We start from the raw sequence: 23,286 nt of genomic DNA on the forward strand, positions 1-23,286 counted from the left end.
GTTAGTGAATAAATCAGATCAAAACTGCTCTGGGTTTTGGCAAATAGGGTGGCTTCGTGGTAACTGAACTGTAAGTTTTCATTTCTTTCTCAATTCAGCATCTTCATAAAACGAAGGCATTTTTTTCAGCTGAAAAACAGATCACTTTTATTAGTCTGTCATGATTCATTTTCACCCATTCCCTCCAGAAAGGCACTGAATGCATTCAGGTTTAGAAGTTGCTGGAACCGTAATGTGGCCACTTGTAAGTGCTGACTGTTAAGTTATGTAGTTTCCTGAAATGAAAGTACCACCAAGTGGTATGAAGATATCATGAAGATGCCAAAAAGCCAACTGTTGATAGAGGAACTATTACATTTGAGCCATGATAATTAGTAAAGCTAAAATATTAATTTGTCTCTACCAGGCCTGTTAGCACATAAAATGATACACAGTTTCTCAGAGCCAGGAGAGAGAACTTTAGACACAAATGCGGGGGCTTATGTTCTCTGAGCTACATGAATGAGCTCTGGTGTGTGGCTCAGGCTGTTTCCGAAATGGTGATGTCATCAGCAACATCTTTGCTGAAAGAGAAGGAAAATAAATTCATGTATGCTTCAGTGATCAGGAAGAAAAGGGTCCATGATCCGAGGTGACTTGGAATCTAGTGGAATATGAGCTATTATTATGCAGTAAATTCTGAGCCTGGAAGCAGAATTGGACCTCTAAAGCTTCCTAAGGCTTTTCTTTGACAAGTACCAATAAAGACCATCCGATGGGGAACAACAGTAATACAGATGACTCTAGATTTGGTTGTTCATGATGAGTTCGTGCTGTTAGTTGTGTTGTTGGTTGAGCTCTGTATTCCTTAAGTGTCAAGATACCACAGAACTAAACAGAAGTATAAGGAAGCTTGAGTAGGGCCTTGGAAGTAAAAGAGAGGATGGTTATTGAGGCCGCCACAACTGGACTGGGCTCTCTCAAGTCATCTTTTTGTTGCTGTGTCTAATCATTCAGAATTGAAGGTCCAGGTAGTTTCTTCTTAGAGTTTACCCAGAGTAGATCTCATTACACACCTTAAAAAAAATTGCTTTTTCAAAGTCGCAGTGCAAGAGAATTAAAGCACAATTAAGGTTCAAGGCACTAAGGGAAAGCCCTTGTAGAATTTATATAGGTATTCCTCTCAACAACTGAGCCTGGTCTCCTAGGTGCTGAATGCCCTCCCTGGTCCATCCTGAAGGGACAGGGACCCAATTCAGTTTCTAAAATTGCTTCATTTCTGCCAAGTAGGACATGTGTTCCAGTTGTCATTCTGTTGGCTCCTGCTAGACCTTACAGGTCTCCCTTGACTGACCTTTTCTAATTCACCTTTCACCGAATTCCTGCTCCTTCCCCAAGGTCTTTTGGGCTGGGAAAACAAAAAACAAAAAAAAACACCTCTTTCTGCTTCCTGCAGCAAGAACAGAAATCTCTTATCTGGCTCATCCACAAGCTCTTAGAGCCGGGGCAACTCATGTTAGCATTCTTTCCCAGGTTCCTCATCAATAAGACACTGATAGATAGAACTATCTCCTCAGTGCGTGGTCCTGGGAACAGCATGAGAGAGGGCTGATAAACGGGTGCTAGATGAGGAATTAGTGAGGCCCAACCTTATCGGTGGCGTGCATTTATTTATACGATCCGTTTCCCCGTCCAGATTTGACATGAGGCAGGATGATTCACTCTGGAGACCAAGCACGTCCGTCGCTCTATTTTTCTGTCAATGTTTTATTTAAAGACCTGATTTCTTTCCTACTGATGATCCGTTCAAGCATGCCCAGTTAAAGCACACCTTTCCTTTCCTTGCAGTTGGCTCTGAAAACCCGCCGTTAACAGTAATCCGCAAATTTGTACACCTGTTGGACCAAAGTGACTTGGATTTCCAGGAGGCTCTGGAGGTAGCACGCTTAAGGGAAGAAGTGGTGACCAAGATCAGAGGCAACCAACAGCTGGAGAAAGACCTGAACCTGATGGACATTAAGATTGGGCTCCTGGTGAAGAACAGGATCACACTGGAGGTCAGTGGGGTTTGTGGGACTGTTGGTTCCCAGAAGAGAGAAGACGCTCGTATATTTGCCCACAACACTGTGGTCCAGCTAAGTTCCTTTGGAGTCCAGAAGGAGTGGCCCAAAGTTTATTTACCATTTTCATTACCGCTTTATGGTCTTAGACCTGCAAAATTTTGCGCCCCCCTTTTATGACATTTGGTAAGACTTCTTTACCATTCTGAAAGGAAATTTATGTGAAATAAAACCAACTTACATATGTACCTTCATAGCAAGGCTAAGGCCTTTCTATAAATATAAAAGAGAAATTCAAAGAAATGAATTTATAGTAAAAATACATATTTCAATATGAAGATACATGGGCCTGATGCCATTAGATGTGATAATGTTACCAGAGACTTGGGCCTCTTCACAGAATAAGCACAGATTGAGAGAGCTACAGATGAGACTGGTCAGGTGAGTGGTGGAACTGGCCATGAGTTCTTTTTTCCAAAGTGGAGAACAACTCTTTGCAATAAGCCCTTGAACAGCAAAGTGTGGTCTTCCTCCACCCCCCACCACTTGACATGGAGTTGCCGTCCTAGAAAATTAAGTTTATATTAAACTTGTGAGGATCTATGTTGTGCTTATATGTAAAACTATTAGATTCTAGGCTCAAGCAATTATGCACAGAATTTTGACCTTCGTGAATGGCCAGCGGGACATTAAAAAATCCAGCCATGCGAGATGTGGACAGTTATTTACACAGGACCATCCTACAAACTGCAGGACAGCAGAGCATCTGTCCTCCCCAGGCCCCGCTTACTGGAAGCCAGTGGTGTCTCCAATCCATCAGATGTTAGCCCTCCCCAATCCACATTTCCAAAATGACCCCCTACAGAGTGGCATTTCCCTAATAATAGCCTCCAAGTAAATAATGCTGTAGTTTTGTATCTGTGAGAAACCTGCCAGTGTCAAAGCTCCCCAAAACTATGTGAAAAGTGTCATTTTTACCCAAGAAAAGGAGATTTCCAGGTTAAGACCTCTCTCCGTGTCCCTGTTCCCATGCCACGTCAGTTTTCAGAAAACCAACAGGGCAAGGCAGGGCAAGTTGACCTTCCGGATGCCCTGAGAAGGCTACAGTGGGTCAGAGGTAGAGAGCCAGCTTCTGGTGTGGTTCTGGAAAACTACCAGGTGAGCAGGCACGGGAGGCTACCAGCTAAGTGGACATGGGAGCGCCTCACTCTCGTCTCCGGCCCTCACAGAGATACCAGCAAAATAGTGCCGAGAAAATAGGAAATGAGAGCAACTCGTAAGACAGGAAATGATCATCTTTTCTAAATATTAAGGGAAAAAACTACAAATTTAAAAGTTCTGCTTTTAACTCTATTTTCATTGTTTTATCCAGAAAAACAATAGTACGTTAGTCTTTAAAAAAATAATGTGTTTGTATCGTTGGATACATATGAAAACTTTTAAAGTATAATATATTCCAGAAGGTCCTTCAGAGAATGCCTTTTATAGCTTTACACTGCTGTTGTACTCTACTCCCATAAAGTTGTAAACAGGAAATGCCTTGCCTTTTAAAATAAAGGCTTAGTTGCAAAAGAGTAGTAGAAATATGTAGCTTGTGGAAATACAAATGTGGCAGATTTTCGGATCTTTACGAGTGTTTAAGATTTTTTAAAGCATTACTAATTGTTAGCATTGTGAAACAAAGTTAATTTTTCGCCTTATATTTTCAAACACCAAATATTTATCAAACACTGATTAGAAGTTAAACTAATGATTCTCAAGGACGTACTCTTTTGTCTTATTATTAATAGTAGCATTTTTGGTTTGATGATAAGAATAGTGCAGTTGAAGTTTTATTTACAGTAGTGAAATAATGGGGAACAACCCAAACCCGAAAAAAACAGAGGACAGTAGAACCAGTCTGACATGTATGTTACACAGCCACTAAAAATAACGTTTCTGAAGAATATTTAAGGGCAGGGGAAAGGGTTGCAATATAATGGAGAAGAAAATAGTACCTAAAACAGTACGATTTCATTTATTGTAAAAAGTAGATATACACTTAAGCTAAAAGAAAAAAATTAAGCTCTTTTTCTTTGCATGGTAGAATTAGCCATATATATATATATTTTTTTAACATCTTTATTGGAGTAAAATTGCTTTACAGTGTTGTGTTAGTTTCTGCTGTATAACAAAGTGAATCAGCTATATATATACATATATCCCCATATCCCCTCCCTCTTGTGTCTCCCTCCCACCCTCCCTATCCCACCCCTCTAGGTGGTCACAAAGCACAGAGCTGATCCCCCTGTGCTATGCAGCTGCTTCCCACTAGCTATCTATTTTGTATTTGGTAGTGTATATATTCCATGCCACTCTCTCACTTCGTCCCAGCTTACCCTTCCCCCTCCCCGTGTCCTCAAGTCCATTCTCTACATCTGCGTCTTTATTCCTGTCCTGCCCCAGGTTCATCAGAACCTTTTTTATTTTAGATTCCATATATATGTGTTAGCATATGATATTTGTTCTTGTCTTTCTGACTTACTTCACTCTGTATGACAGACTCTAAGTCCATCCACCTCACTACAAATAACTCAGTTTTGTTTCTTTTTATGGCTGAGTAATATTCCATTGTATATATGTGCCACATCTTCTTTATCCATTCATCTGTCAGTGGACCCTTAGGTTGCTTCCATGTCCTGGTATAGTTTTTAATTTTTTTAACAATAAGCATATGTTGAGAAAAAAGTTTAAAGGGAAGTGGCTTAGTTCTTACAGAGCAACTCTAGCTCTCTCTAGTAACCATGTGTCTTACAGTTCTTTTAAAATTGGCGTTCCTTCTGGAAACCTCAGAAAGTCAGTGGGCGAGTGAGTGAAGTAGCTAATGTTGGTTTTAAGCAAAAGAAGAGGTTTGGAAATGGAGACAGACAGCTGAAGTAGAAGTTTCTGGGAGGCATAGGGAGGAAGAAAGGTCTAGATTCAAACTAGCTTGAAGGAAAACCAAAGTAGAAATTGAAAGTAATCTTGAATTGCTAAAATTCCTATTGATGGGTGTGTCGTATCACGTGAGTGCAGACTTGTAGGCCAGGGCTGTCTGTAACCCAGCATTGAAATTTATTGTATTGCTTAATTGTATTGTATTACTTAACTTCTTCGCTTCTTTATGAGCATATTTCCTTGGGTATGTTCCTTAACCTCTCTAAGCCTTGTTTTTCTTCACTGGAAAATGTGCTAAGTGCCCTACGTGGATTGTTTTTTTGTTTGTTTTTTGTTTGTTTGTTTTGCGGTACGTGGGCTTCTCACTGTTGTGGCCTCTCCCCTTGCGGAGCACAGGCTCCGGACGCGCAGGCTCAGTGGCCATGGCTCACAGGCCCAGCCGCTCCGCGGCATGCGGGATTCTCCCAGACCGGGGCACGAACCCGTGTCCCCTGCATCGGCAGGCGGACTCTCAACCACTGCGCCACCAGGGAAGCCGCATGGATTGTTTTTATGTTCACAGAAGCTCAGTAAGATTGCTATCATTAAGCCCATTTTATAGATTTAAGGAAACTGAGTCTTAGAGAGGTTAACCTGAGCAAGGTCACAAAACTAACTGTGCTTTGCAGATACTCGTATTTTTATGACTCCAAAGCCCAAGCCCTTTGTCTTAGTCCACACCTTCTACAAAAGTGCGTATACTCTAGCATATTACCTGCATGCGGATATCCTGTTACCAGGGGAAGGGAAAAGATGGTGGCAACTAAGGCAACATTGAGATGTGGGAATATTATGAACAAGTTAAATACTGTTGCTCCTTCGAACCAGTATTCCTCAAATGTTCAATATTTATTGATAAGAATGGAGGACATTGGGCTTCCCTGGTGGCGCAGTGGTTGAGAGTCCGCCTGCCGATGCAGGGGACACGGGATCGTGCCCCGGTCCGGGAAGATCCCACATGCCGCGGAGCGGCTGGGCCCGTGAGCCATGGCCGCTGAGCCCGCGCGTCCGGAGCCCGTGCTCCGCAACGGGAGAGGCCACAACAGTGAGAGGCCCGCATACCGCAAAAAAGAAAAAAAAAAGAATAGAGGACATGAGATTTCTATTAATAAAAAGCATATGCCTCTCTTTGGAACGCCTGTCTGGGTTGGCCTTTGTCCCCTTCTTCAAGCTTTCCAAGGCAAACCTCCATTCACACCAGAGCTTTTGTGAGCCAGGTGTAATTTCACAGGGAAGACAGAAGAAGGGCTTATCCCATTGAAGCGTGCTGCTCTGTACTTGGATCTCCAGCAGACAGACGGTTCCCGTGGCACAGCTGCTGGCTCTCCTCTCCCCTCCCACTTCCCCTCCAGGGCTCAGCATTTGACTCTGCTCTTTCCCTTCCTCCAGTGCTCTTCCTGTGCTGTCTTCACCAAATCTGTTAATAATGCGAAGGAACTTGGTTCTGCCCTAGCGCTTGCTTACCACCCCACCCTCTGTTCTCTTCTGTATATGTCAAAAACATTACCCTAAAGATGAAGTCTGCAGCAAAACAAAGGAATAGCCTCCAGTTTCCAGAGCTACTTCCACTGCAAGTAGTTGGGGGACATCGGGGGTGAGGGGGGCCGGTGATGGGGAGGTTAAGTACCAAGATTTTTTTTCTTCCATATATTTAAAATCAAGATAATCAATTTATTCCATGTATTTGGGGGAATTGAATCTCTACACATCACCAGTTATCTGAAGAGGAGAAACCTGGGTTAAATGGAACCGTAAGCCAGTTAGTCTAGTGATGTCTTAGGACTTCTTATAGATAAGGGTATCAGGCCACCGCCTGCCTAGACTTCTCCTGAACCTCCATCTGGGGGTAACTACGCTTTCTTTCTTCATCTTGAATGTGATTTATATATTTGTGAAAGAAGGGGGGAAGTGTCGCCTTCTTAAAATTTTTGTAGAAATGAAAATCAAATTCCTTCTCTTTCCCCATATAAACAATTAGGGGAACAGAAGTAAAGGATTAAGTCAAGTTACCCCACTCTAAGCTGAGAATAAAGAAGAATAAAGTCATAAACCTTGAAGGCAATGGATATAACCACATAGAACTATCTAATCTCAATGCTCCAAGGGTTGTTTTTGTTTTTTTTTTTTCTACCTGTGAGCTGACCCCAGCTATGGGAGAAGGGGGTGCTGGGCGGTGAATAGATTTGGAGCTTGTCCTGTACAGTGGTTCTCATCTGCAGGGATAATTGGAAATGGGGACAGGCACATTTTTTGTTGTCAAAATGACAGGAGTCCCTACTGGCATTTGGTGGAGAAGGGCCCAGGATGCAAGATGGGCAGCAGTGCATGCACAGCAAAGCATGGTAGTGCCTGAAATGCCCGGAGGGCCCCCCTCGGGACTGGTGGTGGAGAATCCTGATACTGGCTGCAAACAGAGTCCTCATGTGGAGGCTGGGCTAAGAGCTCAGGGAAGCAGATGGAAGAAGTTTTAGGAAAAACAACTTTCTTGCCACCTATGCTCTGGGACAGTGACCCAGTGTTCAGTGGCAAAGGAGGCATTCTAGAGCTGTGGCTTTCATGCAAGTCACATTCCATTAGTGAGTCATGAAATCAATTTAGTGTATCACTTCAGCAGATTTTAAAAATGAAATAGAAAAAAAACAAATTGAAACGGTCAAAGTGTGTCCCAGTAGTAAGAATAAGCATCCTTTCGTATAGTGTTGTGTGGGTAAGTTTGCCAATAAAAGACATAAAATGTATTTTTTACTGTGGGTTTCTGTAAAAATGTTTGGTAGATCCATATCTAAACGATCTACTCTGGTTCATGAGCCTTTAAGCCCCTGAAGGGACACAGTAACCTCAGTGACCTCTTGACAATGTTTCCAGCCACACATTTTCCACATTTCCCTGTAAATAAAGGAGCATGGTTGGGAGGGAAAACCCTTAACTTTGTTAAATATTTAGAGGCTTCTCTTCCCTTCCATTTCTAATTTCTACATTGCATATGTTTTGCAAGTGCTTCTATAGTTTCAAAAGATATAATTCATTCTTTGAAAGGTTACAGTTTAGTAGTGTTTAGTATATTCCCAAAATTGTACAACGATCACCTCTCTCTGACTCTAGAACATTTCATCACCCCAAAAAGAAACGCCAAAGAAAATGTTCTGGAATTGGATTGTGGTGACAGTTGCACAACCTTGCGACTAGATGGAACACCACTGAATTGTACTCTTTAAAAAGATGAATTGTATAGTAAATGAATAATATTTCAATAGAAAAAATACCCATATTCATGAACAGTCGTTACCTATTCACTCCAACCCCCAGCCACAGCAACCTTTAGTATACATTCTATCTTGATAGATTTGCCTGTCCTGGTTTTTCATATTAATAGAGTCACACAATATGTCATCTGTTGTGACCAGCTTCTTTCACTTAGCATAGTGTTGGGTTTTTTTTTCGCGGTACGCGGGCCTCTCACTGTTGTGGCCTCTCCCGTTGCGGAGCACAGGCTCTGGACGCGCAGGCTCAGCGGCCATGGCTCACGGGCCCAGCCGCTCCGCGGCATGTGGGATCTTCCCGGACCGGGGCACGAACCCACGTCCCCTGCATCGGCAGGTGGACTCTCAACCACTGCGCCACCAGGGAAGCCCATAGTGTTTTTAAAGTTCGCTATTTTGTAGTAGCATAAATCAGTCCTTCATTCCTCTTTACTGATCAATAACATTCCAGTGTGTGGATACACCACATTTTGTTTGCCCATTTATCAGTTGATGGACACTTGAGTTGTTCCCTCTTTTCAGCTGTTATGAGTAATTCTGCTATGAGCATTCATGTACATGTTTTTCTGTGGACATATGTTTTCAGTTCTCTTCAGTATATAGCGGACAGTGAAGTTGCAGGGTCGCGTGGTCACCTGTGTTTAACTTCTGAGGAGCTGCCAAATAACTGTTAACGTTGAGCATCTCTTCATGTGCTTATTAGCCACTTGTAGGTCTTCTTTGGGAAAACGTCTGTTCACATCCTTTGCCCATTTTTTAATTGGGTTATTTGTCTTTTTATTTTTGAGATGTAGGAGTTCTTTATAGTATATTGTGGATACAAGTCCCTTATCTAAGAAATGATTTGCAAATATTTTCTCTCATTCTATGGGTTTTCTTTATTGATAATGTACTTTGAAGCACAAAGGTTTTAATTTTTATGAAGTCCACTTTATTTTTTTCTTTTGTTGCTAGTGCTTTTGGTGTCGTATGTAAGAAACCATTATCTACATGCACAATGATGCATGTACAAGAAGGCTCCCTACACACTCTGAAATAGTAATAAAATGTAAAGAAACTAACTGTCTATCAAAAGGAATATGATTAAATAAATTACCACACACACACCCCTCAAAGAAACCATTGCTTAATCCAGGGTAACAAATATTTTTGCCTAGGTTTTCTTAGAAGAGTTTTATAGTTTTAGCTCCTACATTTAGTTCTTTGATCTCTCTTTTTTTTATATATCTTTATTGGAGTATAATTGCTTTACAATGGTGTGTTAGTTTCTGCTTTATAACAAAGTGAATCAGTTATACATATACATATGTTCCCATATCTCTTCCCTCTTGCGTCTCCCTCCCTCCCACCCTCCGTATCCCACCCCTCTAGGTGGTCACAAAGCACTGAGCTGATCTCCCTGTGCTATGCGGCTGCTTCCCACTAGCTATCTGTTTTACGTCTGGTACTGTATATACGTCTATGCCACTCTCACTTTGTTTTGAGTTAATTTTTGTTTATGGGATGAGGCCTGACTTCTTTCTTTTGAACCTGGATATCCAGTTGTCCCAGCATCATTTTTTGAAAGATTATCCTCTCCCTATTGAATTGTCTTGGGACCTACATTACATCCTAAGAACAAATGCGTACAGCTTTGGAGAACAAATATTACAAAAGCCAAATTCACCTGCAATTTGGATTTTCTTAATTTCTTTAACCTTCTCTGTCCGTTTGTTTCTTCGTGAGGGAAATGTGGAAAATTAATCTTTCCAACTGTGTGTGTCTCAGGGTGTCTGAGAAGGAAGGAGGTAAAGAGTACCAGCATAAAAAGTAGTAATTTCATAAAAATTTTTTCCAGGATGTAATTTCACACAGAACGAAACTGAATAAGAAAAAAGGTGGAGAAATGCAAATACTGAATAACACTGACAACCAAGGGATCAAAAGTTTGAGTAAGGAGAGAAGAAAAACACTGGAAACGTATCAGCAGCTTTTTTATCTTTTACAGGTGAGAACAGTTTCTTTCACTGTGAGTTTTGGGTAAGTGCTATGTCCCCATTGGTGTTTTACAGTAGGTCTTGTCTCATGCTAAGGCTATAATAGTTTACATGTTCTGAGCACTATTAAGTACCAAGTGCTATTCTAGGTGCTTTGTACACATTATCTCATTTTAATTCTTAGTACAACCCTGGGAACCATCAAAAAATAATTTACTGATATTCCTGTATTACATGTGAGAAAACTGAGACACAGCCAGGAAATGGTAAAACAAGGGTATTGGGACCCTGGCAGTTTGACTTAAAACTTCGGTCACGCTCTTCATGACTACATTATACTGCAGTTATCGGCAGAAACGGTATAAATCTAATAATAACATAAGCAGATGCTGTCAAACATGAAAAAATTAAAGTAACTGTATGAAAAACAGATCTGTACCAGGACCAGACTGCCCTTCTTTTGAGGAAGGAGCCAGAGAGTTTGGATTAGGGAAATGGGATTCCTTTTTTATTTCATTATTTCCATGGCATGACTGTGATCTAAGTGAACAGTAATTTTCCACTGCTTCAAGAGTGTGGGTGAGAACTAAGCTGAACTGGTTAGGGCTGGACTCTGTCTGGTGGACTAGTTTTTTGTTTGTTTGACCATTGATCAACCTCATCCGCCCACCCGCACATACAATTAGTCCCAGAGGAAACAGTGAGCGATAGTGAGAGATAGAAACAAAGCCTCCCCTCGGCAGGAAAACTTTCCCAAAAAAGATGGATCAGCCGTTCTTCCTTGAAAGTCAGGTGTCCCTGGGGCCGCTGCTGGTGGCAGTGATTCCGTCAAGGCGTGGAGATGCTTGAATCTTTGCTTGAGGACGTCGCTGGCATTAGGTGCACAGAGAACACATTACCCAAAATATAAATGAGGTGTGGCTAGCCCCGTTGAGAGAAGAGACGTTAATTTTGGTAGAGTTGAGCATTCTCTACTTAGAGTGGCGAACAGGTGTAGTACTCCAGATGTCCACCATGTGGCAGCATAGAAGGAAAAATGTTAAAACAGCATTGTCCATGGAATCCAGGGCTTAACAACAGCTTCCTTTCCAGAAAGAAAGGGGGCTCGCACTAGGCAGGGGAAGGTTTTTTGTCTGCTGAAATTAGGTTAATAGGCATCCATCAGTTATAAATTTAATCTTAAGCATTTATCATTTTTTTATTAATTTTTATTGGAGTATAGCTGCTTTACAATGTTGTTAGTTTCTACTCTACAGCAAAGTGAATCAGCTATACGTATACATATATCCCCTCTTTTTTGGATTTCCTTCCCATTTAGGTCACCACAGAGCATTGAGTAGAGTTCCCTGTACTATACAGTAGGTTCTCACATTTATCACTTTTGACATCCATGAACTTCCAAGTGTACGAAGCTTCTTTAGGATTTAATTTTCTATTGTTGGATTTTGATAGAATTTGTGTCATTTAGGAAGGTGAAAATTTAGTCGCTGGCCTAAGATTTGTATAGTTTACCCTGTTATGTAAGTGGAGGCTCATTAATGGGAAGGAGAAAAAGCATAGGAGCGTGTTTAGAATAATTCCACAAGGTTTATTCCCTAAACGATCCAAAACTGATAGAACCAGAGCATGACTGTTCAGTTGTACTGAGTGAAGTGTCAAAAAATCATTTATTTTTCTTCACCTTTTCTCCTGTCTGCTTTGGAGACATTAACCCAAGACCAATAAGGAAGCTATAGAAGAGCAAACGGCGTGGATCCCTTTCGCCTTTGGCGATTCTTAGCCAAAGTAGCAGGTCAGCTAGTGTAGGTTTTGCTATGGGCTTGTCTCTTCTGTATGAGCCTAAATTTAAAGTTTTTAGGTCATCAGAGAGGAATGAGGCTTCTTTGGCTTTAGAGTAATTTTCCTTTCTCAAAAGCCGATATGCTTAGTGTGGGAAAAGAATCACCCCAGAATGCTAAGAAAAAGGTTGTCCTGAGCTGCTTATTCATAAAATTTCAGCCAGTCATTATGAGCTTGAAAGTAAATCTAAGTGGTAAACTAAACTAGAATTAGGGTTTTCTTAAAACTTTTAAAGCCAAACTGCTTGAGACTCTTAAATACTGGTCTCCATGTATGGAAAATTTTCTTTTCTCATCGGAAGGAGGATAAAGAGTAGGACTATCAAATTTCTCTGTCACCTTAATATTATATTTTTTTCTTCTAACCTCCATCTGGTGTAACTCCTTCGGAAAAACCACATTACCGCAAAGACTGGTGCTATATCTCTTGAACTCCGTCCTAAGCTGAACTACATGTCAAGTTTTTTTAATTCTTGTCCATCTTTAAATTTTTTTGTAATTTAAAGAGATTCTCTCTTCGGATACCAGGTCTATCAGCCACCCCCTTCTCTCTTCTCTTCTTTTTATCTTAGCCTTCTGGGGTGGTTCTTTTCCCACACTAAGCATATGGGCTTCTTGTCAGGTTCTTCTGGCATTTCCCCCATGAACTATCCTGACCTTCACCCCTCTGTTCAGCCTCCCTGCCTCACTCCTACCTTCTCATGCTTTCTAAAACATCATGGCCATCCCACTGTCTCCACATGTAAATGTATCCTTTTCTTTTTCTTTCTTGTCTCAGAATATGGGATATGTTTCCTTCTATTCATTCATCAGTCCTTCTAGAACAGTCTATCTGGCTGAGCCCTTGGTCCCTTCTTGCCAGTCTCTTCGGATACCAGATCTATCAGCCACCCCCCGCCTCCTGTGTTTCCACGATAAATATTACGGTGTGGCTCCAAATGGTGTAGAGTGTACATAATACAATTATACTCCATTAAATATGTCATGACATAGTATATAAAATTTAAATCCTACCGTAACTTTCTGGTATAACTTCCTATAGTTTAGTATTAGTATTAGTATTACCTGCTACCTTTTAAAGTCTTAATATGTACCAGATACTCTTCTATATGCTTTATACATAATAAGTCATTAAAGTGCAAGGAACTGGGGACTCCTCTCTGCTTTTAATAATATATTAACATATAGTTTTGTGGGGGGGGTGTTTCTTCTTCTCACTTCCCTTCAGACAAATCCTTTGTACCTCGCTAAGCTGATTTTCCAGATGCCACAGAACAAGTCAACTAAATTTATGGATACTGTTATTTTCACCCTATACAATTACGCTTCCAATCAACGGGAAGAATATCTACTCCTCAAGCTTTTCAAAACTGCTCTGGAGGAAGAAATAAAGTATGTATATAAGGATATATGTAAAAATACCAATACCTTTTGTTAGTGGTGGCTATCTCTGATTTACTAAAATAATTTTAAAGTTATTCTTATAAGTTATTTATACATATTAAAATTATCAAATTTCTTGAGAAATTGCCACATCATCATAGATATATTCAGGTACAGCTTTCTCCCGGCAGTGATATCTTTTCTAATGCTAAATTCACTGTTGATTTTGCAAGTGTACAAAGCTCTTTGAAAGTCAGTGAGGGCTTCCCTGGTGGCACAGTGGTTAAGAATCCCCCTGGCAATGCAGGGGACACAGGTTCAAGCCCTGGTCCGGGATCCTGCATACTGTGGAGCAGCTACGCCTGTGCGCCACAACTGCTGAGCCTGCGCTCTAGAGCCCGTGAGCCACAACTACTAAAGCCCATGCACCTCGTGCTCTGCGACAAGAGAAGCCACCGCAATGAGAAGCCCGTGCACCGCAACGAAGAGTAGCCCCCGCTCACTGCAACTAGAGGAACCTCGCGCGCAACAACGAAAACCCAATGCAGCCAAAAATAAATAAATAAAATAAATACATTTATATTAAGAAAAGGTCAGTGAGAAAACCTAATTAAAATTATGTGAGTAGTAAAGCCATAAACAGATGAGGATAATGATCTCTGCTAAATAGTTTTTCCTTCTTACTGGAATTTAAGCTGCTGCTAATTTATTTTTTACTCAGTTAATGTAAAAAATGTGTAGGTAGCTATAATGAATTGGGGGGGGAACCCATGAGAAATGCCCTTAGCCAACTAGATGGGTCTTAACTGTCTTCCTTACTTCTGGATCCCTTAAGCGATGCTAATCCTATAGGTCTCTGAAGCTATTAGCCAGGCACCTCTGCCCTCATGCTGTCTATAAGGCAGCATGAGAAATAGGATTCATGAGAAATAGCAATGCTATGCAGTAGAATCAGGTAAGTACTAAATGAATGATAAGCACAGTGTAACAGATCAGAAGGATGGAAAGAAAAGTGCCAATACAGTCAATCGATAAAGATTGTATGGAAGAGGAAGGAGTTGACCCCAAACCTTGAAGAATATCTACAGTTTTTATAAAAAGAAATGGAAAAGGGAAATAAGGCACTATGGTGCTAGAAACAGTATGGGCCAGGGGGCAAGAAAGAAAGTAGATTAGTCTAGCCAAGAGGTGACTTAATTAGTGACCACCAGGAAAGTAAGATTGGGCCAGATCATGGGAGACATTGAGTATAGGCCCAAGTGCTGAGGCTCTTTTTACTTTCTGGGAAGGTGTGCAAGGTTTTTGACGTGACCACATTGAGTTTTTAGAAGATTGATCTATCTGCTAGCCACATATGAACAGGATGAATTGGAGCTACATAGTTCAGGGAAATGGGGGGGGTGCCACGGGGGCATGCATAGGAAAAAGGCACAGATGAGATTTTCAACACTGAGTTTGAGTTTTAGGTGTAGAACATGTGGGTGAAATATTTCTAATATCCAGCAGAATACTGGAAATTCAAGGCTAACTCCCAGGAAAGAGACAGGGGGCATCCTTACTTGTATACTGTCACCCAGTATTATTACTAGTCTAGGTCCATTTTTAGTTCATTCCTGCCTTCTAGATTGGAATTAAAGCTGAGAAATTATTTTTAGACCCTTAAATTTCTTGAATAAGTCATCTTACAAATGATAGCTTCCTTTTTTTTAAATAAAAATAATAAACAGGGGATTCTGAGACCCACTTTATTAATGGACACTCAGTCTTCCAATAGCCCTGATAAATTAGAATCAGGACATGCATTGTAGATCCTGCTCTACAGGCCCTGTTACCACTGCAAACCTTTAGCCAGATAGGTCAGGCATGTTGTCTAGTGATGGAGGCAGATAGAATGGTCGTACTTAGAGAGAAAGCTTTGCCTTAACTTCCCACAAGTTTCAGACTCAGAGGTTGTATTACAAAAGACAGCATGTGGGCCATGTCCACCAAAAGTCTCCTTTGGCTCAGGTGTGCTCACCAAATAGAGACGGGAGATAGCTTCCTTTTAAATCACACCGTCTTTGATCTTCAATGGAGGAAAATACAACCCCCCAAAGCCCTTGCCCGCCAGAGAGAATATACACTGTTTAAAACTCTATGCATAGAGGCAAACCATTTTGTTTGGTCTGGGCCTTTTTTAGATCAAAGGTGGACCAGGTCCAGGACATAGTTACTGGGAACCCTACAGTCATCAAGATGGTCGTCAGCTTCAACAGAGGTGCCCGTGGACAGAACACACTGCGCCAGCTTCTGGCTCCGGTGGTGAAAGAGATCATCGATGACAAATCCCTGATCATCAACACAAGCCCCGTAGAGGTGTACAAGGCCTGGGTGAACCAACTAGAAACACAGACTGGAGAAGCCAGGTAGCAAAGCCTGGGCGATGGTGGTTTTCAGTTCTGTTTTATGATCATTTTTATGTGTATATTTATACATACTCTTAAGCTCTGTTGAGCTCTGTTAAAAGAACAAAATTCACTGTGCAAAGTCGGTTTTCAATCTAAGATGTTGTTACCTCCCTTAACATAACCATGCAGGACACATTCTTGGACTCCTACTCATCTTAGCGGTACATGGTATTTTCAGATTTCGGTACCAGTTGATTCCCAAAGCCACAATTTCTGTAGTTCTCTCCCTTCGTTTTTCTTTGTTGTTTCTAAACCCAGGCCTAGACCTAGACATAGACCTCTTCACCTGATAATACCTACTTTTTTTTTTTTACAATTACCAAGTGAGTAACTTGAACATGTAAGCCTCAGCAGGCCGGGTGGGATTGGCTCATTCTAGGTAGCGGTCTGTCGATCCAGGCAATCCCAGCTTTTAATTTCCTGCAAAAGGATGCCATGTGAAATCATTAAGATATGCACAGAGAATTACATGGGTGGTTGTCACAGCACTGTTTGTAATCCCAAAAGTTGGGGAAGGTCAAAATATTTAGCTTTGGGGAATCTGTTAAATAAATGTTTATATAACAATCGAGTAGTAAGTAACTTTGGAATGGTGGTATAGAAATATATTTGTTGCCTGGGTAAACTGTTCATAGCATAGTTCTTGGTTGTAGTTTGGTACAGTGACTCATTTTCTGTATCAAAACAAATATGCACGTATATACACACACGTAAGATCTATATGGGATCTATATAGACACGAACTGCATTACACCCATATACACACATGCCTAGCAGAGGACCAGAAAGTTATACACTAAAATAAGGAAAAGTAGTTGTCTCTGGGGTCAGTATTGTTTTCTTGTTGGCTTATATGCATATTTTTCTGTAAAGAACATACTGCTCTTTATAATTTAAAAGAGAGAGGTGGGGAGAGAGAGAGAGAAAGTTAGCTGGGTCTACGTTACCTGGGTCTGCCTGTTATTTTGCCAGAAGAGCCCAGATGGAGAGCCTGGAGTCACCCTGCTGTTCTGGTGGCAGAGGCTTCCATGTGGGTTCTCCCCTGCCCCAAGCAAACATTTTATCATTGGAGTTCGTGGGCAAACTCTACTTCACGATACAAAGCTTGATGGTAGAACCAATGTGGCAAGGATACACACGCTTATACCTAAGCCCCCAGTTAATCGTAAGCCCTCATTGTGGTTTCAGCAACCTGCCTTACGATGTGACCACAGAACAGGCTCTGACATACCCAGAAGTGAAAAACAAACTGGAGGCCTCCATCGAGAACCTGAGAAGGGTCACCGACAAAGTCCTGAGTTCTATCATTTCTTCCCTTGATCTACTGCCGTAAGTTGTATATGTAGGAGCTTTAACTTTCTTCGCTAGAATTTCTTGAAATACTATGTAAAATAAACCCCTGTAGTGAAGATAGGAGTTTTCCTCATATTGCATTTACTAGTTTAAATTTTGCCAACATTTGCACTTTAAGTTCATAACTGTTCTCCAAAGACGGAACAGTACAAAACAGCGCTCCAGTACGATCATCCGTGGCAGTCCTGTGATTCCGTTACCATCTCATTTTGTGTTGAATTTTTAGGAAAACTGCTTGGCTTTAGTTGACTGGAACAATTGCTGTGTGTTTCTTCCTCACTTAGCCTTTTTCCATTATTTTCTTTTGTCATCTGTTTTCCATGTAGTTATGGATTGAGGTATATAGCCAAAGTACTGAAGAATTCGATCCGTGAGAAATTTCCCGATGCAACAGAAGATGAGCTATTAAAGGTAGATTTTCAAGGGTGATCTCACCATAGCTTCTCTTGGGGGTAGGAGCCAAAATTACCAACACACCATTTTGTAAAATTTTTCCCCTTGTATGACTTGTGTGTGTGTGTGTGTGGTACGCGGGCCTCTCACTGTTGTGGCCTCTCCCGTTGTGGAGCACAGGCTCCGGACCCACAGGCCCAGTGGCCATGGCTCACAGGCCTAGCCGCTCCACGGCATGTGGGATCTTCCTGGACCGGGGCACGAACCCGTGTCCCCTGCATCGGCAGGCGGACTCTCAACCACTGCGCCACCAGAGAAGCCCTGTATGACTTTTTATAATAAGCTACAAGTCTTCTATTCTAATGGCTCTCAAGATGATTGTTATGAGGTTAGTTGGGAGCTCTTATACATTATTGAGGCTCTTTATATTAGAGAATTTGGAGAGGGGGCAGTAGCATATTTTCACCAAAAATAATTTTGTTAACTATTTTAATAATGTGTGATTATATTCACTACCTTTACTTAACTCCTTGTTAAGATTCAGATCGGAGAACGATTTGCTGTCTTAGGAAACGTCAGTTAATATTAACTTTTAAAAAACCCTCCAAACTCTTGAGTTTTCTCTCTCAAAAATAGTCTCTTCTTCTACATCACTCCAGATTGTTGGAAATCTCCTGTACTATCGGTACATGAACCCAGCCATTGTCGCCCCAGACGGCTTTGATATCATCGACATGACAGCCGGAGGTCAGATAAATTCCGACCAGAGGAGAAACTTGGGATCAGTGGCCAAGGTCCTTCAGCATGCAGCCTCCAACAAGCTCTTTGAAGGAGAAAATGAGCATCTCTCATCTATGAACCATTATTTATCAGAGACGTATCAGGAGTTCAGGTGAGAGGTATCGTTACCTTTGGAGAAACTTGCAGGATGGTGGGCAAGAAGAATGTGTTTTCTGTGCCCAGAGCTGGGCTTGGGGGCAGGAACCGCAGGGCATGCATTTCTTGTACTGCTTGTTGCTGTGGGGAAAGAGGAGGGAGGCAGAGCAGGCGGGGTTACTTCTGTCTGGTGTTCCCCATCCCCCCACCACCCCCAGTGCCCCTGTTACATTGAGTCATCCCCATGTGTATGACTTCTGCTATTGACAAGAAGAAATATTTAATCTTCTTGGTACGCTATAGGCTTGTAGTACTTAGAATTAAAGAAATCAAAATAGCTAACTTCTGCTCTTCTGAACTTAAAAAGAGGGTATCATTTTGTCCGTTCAGGAAAAACTTGCCTTGATCTGTGTCAAACAATAGTAGGAAACTGAGTATTTGGTTTGGGATGGTTGGGAAAATCCAGCTTCTATGTTTGTTGAGGATTGTGTGTGAACATGTTCTATTCTCTTCTCGAACATCCCTCAAATATGCATGTAAGACTTAAGTCTATTGACTTTATAAGCTCTCCAAATTGTATCATTAATCATTCCACGGGGATACGGGAGGAGGACTGAATCTAGCAGGAAGGTTCACTCACCCTGAAGCTCTCAGAGGAAGCATGTTCATCTTGGCGTTCACTTTCTCTTTTCTGCCATTCAGCCAGTCGTACAAGTATGACATCTACGTGGCCTCTTTCACGCCTCACTTGGAAAATGATAATTTCCCATTCCTCAGTTTTCCTCTAGATTAGTGATTTATCTGTTGACAAAGGTAGTTCATGATCATTCCTCTCTTTCTGGAATTTGTGGCCTCTTGTGAGAAATATTCCCCAAATCCTCTTACTATGGGAAGTCTTGATTTTCTCAAGCTGCTAATTTTAGGTCTCCTCACTGACTAAAAAAGTAACATCCATTTCTTGCAAATCCTTATCTGCTATTAGAACCTCTTTTTGCTTCCTTGTTTCTCAGATTATTCCTACCAAACATGTAAGTTTCCAACTCTTCTTCATTTAAAAGGAAATAAAACCAAAAGCCTCCCCTCATATCTTAAATTCATCTATTTTTTTTTCTCTTCCACTCATATTAATCCTTTGTGTTCCTCAGCAACCATGAAAAGTTACAACCAAAAAAGTGCAGGAAGACCAGTTGTCACGTGGGAGCATGGCTGTCTGCCATTTACGCTGCCCCGGCCTTGGGGTGGGAAGGCACAGGTCTTTCTGGTGTGCAAGCCTTGGGTGCCCTTAGGAGATACACCAAGGATAATTTCAGGCATATGAAACATTTGCAAATTTGTAGAATAAAATATCTACTCTACCTGTGCAAAGAATCCCTCCTAAACCATGATCGCAGCACACCTGGCTTTTCTCCATCTCTCTGTTGAAATTTGCTGTAGCTTAAAATAGCAGAGTTTTTAGAGTCTGAGCACTGGTGGAAAGGGAGCTTTGTATGTATCTGTGTGTCTGGTCTTAACAGCCTTTCCAGCCAGCAACTGTTGTCTGGATCAACTAAGAGTAGAGTAGGCTTAACTTGAATTTTTGTCCAATTGGTAACAGAAACTCTGAAAGGGTGTTGAAATCCCCAGGAGTTTGTGCCAATTAAAGTAGCAAATTTGACTAATTGCTTTATGGATTGTTTTCTCTACAAAGACTTGATTCTTAGATCAGGGAACATCAGTACTGACATTTTTGTGTAGATTTCGGGGGCATTTTTAAAATCGTATTTTTTAAATGACCTGCCCATAGTTTGATTACCTTGGGTCAGTCACAGGGCCTGAGGCCCTAAATGGTCTGTCTGTTCCTTTCTGAGGACCTGGGTCCAACATCCCGAAACATAGACTCGGCTTCGAGGTCCAGAGCCAGCCTTGGAAGGTGCTGGAACAGGTCCCCCGAGGTGTACAGTAGAAAACAAAGCACAGGCCATCACTGAAGATTTCCTCACCATTTTGATAAAGCCATTTTATTCACAAATTTGACTCTGTCTTAAGACTTTTGTTTTTTTTTTCATTTTTTAGGAAATATTTCAAAGAAGCATGTAATGTCCCTGAACCAGAAGAAAAGTTTAATATGGATAAATACACAGATGTGGTGACAGTCAGCAAACCAGTCATTTATATTTCAATTGAAGAAATCATCAGCACACATTCAGTAAGAGAGGTTGGAGGAGGGTCTTAGCAATGGACACGGGGTTCAAACGTCTGCTCTTGAAAATGTTTAGTTTCTACAGGGTGTTACTGTAAGCATGTGCTCCTACTTACGTTCTCAACCTAAAAAATACTTGAATTATTTATTCCCTGACCCTTATGCATGGACTAATCTCCTTTTCCCAAACAGGAGAAGTTTACTTTTGACATGATACATGTATTCCCTGACTCTTGTGCCTTAGGAAAACTCCTTCTCTCAAGCAAGGAAAGTTTATTTCTTCCGTGATCCAGTTACAGTCAGGTGGTGAATGTGCAGTTTAAGCCCCGAGCCCGGGCAGCCCTGATATTTTCTCCACCCACCAGGGCCACACTGCCTGGACCCCAGAGTCGGTCTCTCCCCATTTCAAGAATTCTCTTCGCATTTCCAGTAATTTTCTGGGAAAAGGAGAATGCTCCCTCTCTTCTAATGTTTGGCCATAAAGAGGGAGGGGATAAACAGGCGTATCCAGGTTGGGGAAAAGAAGACATACACCCCACAGCCCAGCAATAGCCGCCTACAAAGAATCGCTTCTGTTGTTCTGGAAAAACCCATTTCTTAGAACCAGGCACTGTCAGTCTGCTGTGTCATAATGTCTCCCTCTGGTTCACGTGCAGACATCACCACCATCAACCATTAGCCTGTATTAGGTGCATTTTGAGGGCAGAGCAGTTTTCTCGGCATGGTGACGGTCTTTGTTTGCTTAAGACCAGAGCTTATTTCCTGAACCAGCAAGGTTCTTAAAGCATAACCTTTTCAAGAACAGTTCTGGACATGACTACTCCAAGCTAAGTCCTGAGGACATGCGAGAAATCCGCCCAAGACCTCCAGAATCAGAACCTGCATTCTCCCAAGATCCCAGGTGACTCAGATACACACTGAAGCTCAAGAAGCCCTGGTGAAGGATGCACCCAGCTTCAACTGATACACACAGCTGGCAGAAAGCACAACAAATACACACCTCTTAAAGGGCCAGCCCCTCCCCCACCAAACCAGATATACTAACAAGTAGCAAAATTGGCTGCTCAAAATTTCAGTCTTCATTATTAAACTCTTCTAAGTAACTAAACCTTAAATATGGGCTGGAAAGAAAGATTGGATCTACTTTTGATTTCCCTCTTTCAGGGTTGGGACAGGGAACCTCCTTGACATTTGCAACAAGCTCTCCATCAGTGTTTTGAGTGACCCTAAACAAAAGCAGATCTGAATGACCAGCTGAGGGAGTGAGTGGGCTGATTAAATAAAGAGGCTATACTTGTTTTCCCTATATATAAACACCCCAAATCACCAAGCAAACGCATCCAGTATATGCAGCAGTTGCAAAAATAATTTTCTAACGAACAAGTAGACTCATTCATATTTGAGCCACGACCCATTTATCTATTTGTTATGGCAAATTTTTCATCTCAAAAAGATGTCCACACATTGGCTGCACATGTGCTGAGGGCAATAGCCACATGCAGGAAAAGTGAGAGATTCTTTCCCAAGGAGAGCTGAGAGACAATGTTACTGTATTAATTTAGACTGTTACTCTTCAAGGAGAAATAGTCTGTTCCTTTCGTCAACAAGAGTTGAAAACAGAATCCAATCCTGGGAAACATAACTCGTAACCAGTTTGGAATTCCATCATGTGTGATGTTGGAAGCAGATGTAATAACATGGGAGAAGTGTAATTGCAGGGAAAGACTGTCCTTGTTTACTGTCTGTCTCAAGTCCTCACTGCAAGTCCACATGCAGACACAAGCACGGCAGTAGCATGACTTGCCACGCCTGTGTCCACATACTTGTCCCTTGTTCTCTAAGGAACATGTAGAACATTAGCTCTTTAAGGAGACATTTTCAGGAAATTTTGATGTTCTGTCATTATCAGAATAAAGAGTAGAAGCTGGCTGCCTAAATCATCCCTTCCAGAGACAGCAGCCCATCAGCTGTCCCATCTCTTCAGAGAACTAGAACATAAATGTATCCATCTTGCTTATTTTGTTCTTGTCTCTGACTTACCTTACCCCAAAATATCCTGTGTACTACTTCTAGATTTCACCGTGTCTTTCTGTCATCTGTGTTACTTATATAACATCTTGCTTTAAATCTAACCATAGTAGAAAAACTAGCATGTCTCACAGTGGACAGAACTTTAAAAGTAGTTGAATATAGATGCTTCCTTGAAGCTATGCATCTGAGGCCCCCTCTCCCTTTCTTAAAAACCCAATTTGTAAGTATCAGGGAATGTTAGGGAAAATTCAGCATTAAACAGATACCTCTCTCCTTCACTAATCTTAAAGATTAAAAGAGAATGGAAAAGGAAGTAATCAAGGCAGTGTTGTACCGGCATAAGGATAGACATACCGGTCAATGAGATAGAACTGAGAGTCTAGAAATCTTCAAATCTGTGGTCAGTTTGTTTTTGACAAGGGACTAAAACAGTTCAGTGGGCAAAGAATAGTCTTTGCAACAAATGGTTCTGGGACAACTGGAAATCCACATGCCAAGAATGAAGTTGGACCCTTTCCTTCCACCCTATACAAAAATGAACTCGAAATGGATCAGA

At 41.5% G+C, this 23,286-nt stretch overlaps 1 protein-coding gene across 1 annotated transcript in view; it reads left to right on the forward strand.

The window, feature by feature from the left end:
- The window catches only part of IQGAP2 (IQ motif containing GTPase activating protein 2), a 286,204-nt gene that overhangs the window by 236,442 nt on the left and 26,476 nt on the right, over window positions 1-23,286 (forward strand). Inside the window, exons 21-28 of the mRNA XM_060143147.1 lie at window positions 1,828-2,036; window positions 10,092-10,241; window positions 13,297-13,460; window positions 15,632-15,856; window positions 17,087-17,227; window positions 17,578-17,662; window positions 18,304-18,536; window positions 20,573-20,705. Of these exons, the coding sequence (XP_059999130.1) occupies window positions 1,828-2,036; window positions 10,092-10,241; window positions 13,297-13,460; window positions 15,632-15,856; window positions 17,087-17,227; window positions 17,578-17,662; window positions 18,304-18,536; window positions 20,573-20,705 (1,340 nt within the window). The remainder of the gene's footprint in view (window positions 1-1,827; window positions 2,037-10,091; window positions 10,242-13,296; window positions 13,461-15,631; window positions 15,857-17,086; window positions 17,228-17,577; window positions 17,663-18,303; window positions 18,537-20,572; window positions 20,706-23,286) is intronic.

Source organism: Lagenorhynchus albirostris, chromosome 3 (genome assembly GCF_949774975.1).
Source record: "Lagenorhynchus albirostris chromosome 3, mLagAlb1.1, whole genome shotgun sequence".
Taxonomy (NCBI): Eukaryota; Metazoa; Chordata; class Mammalia; order Artiodactyla; family Delphinidae; genus Lagenorhynchus; species Lagenorhynchus albirostris.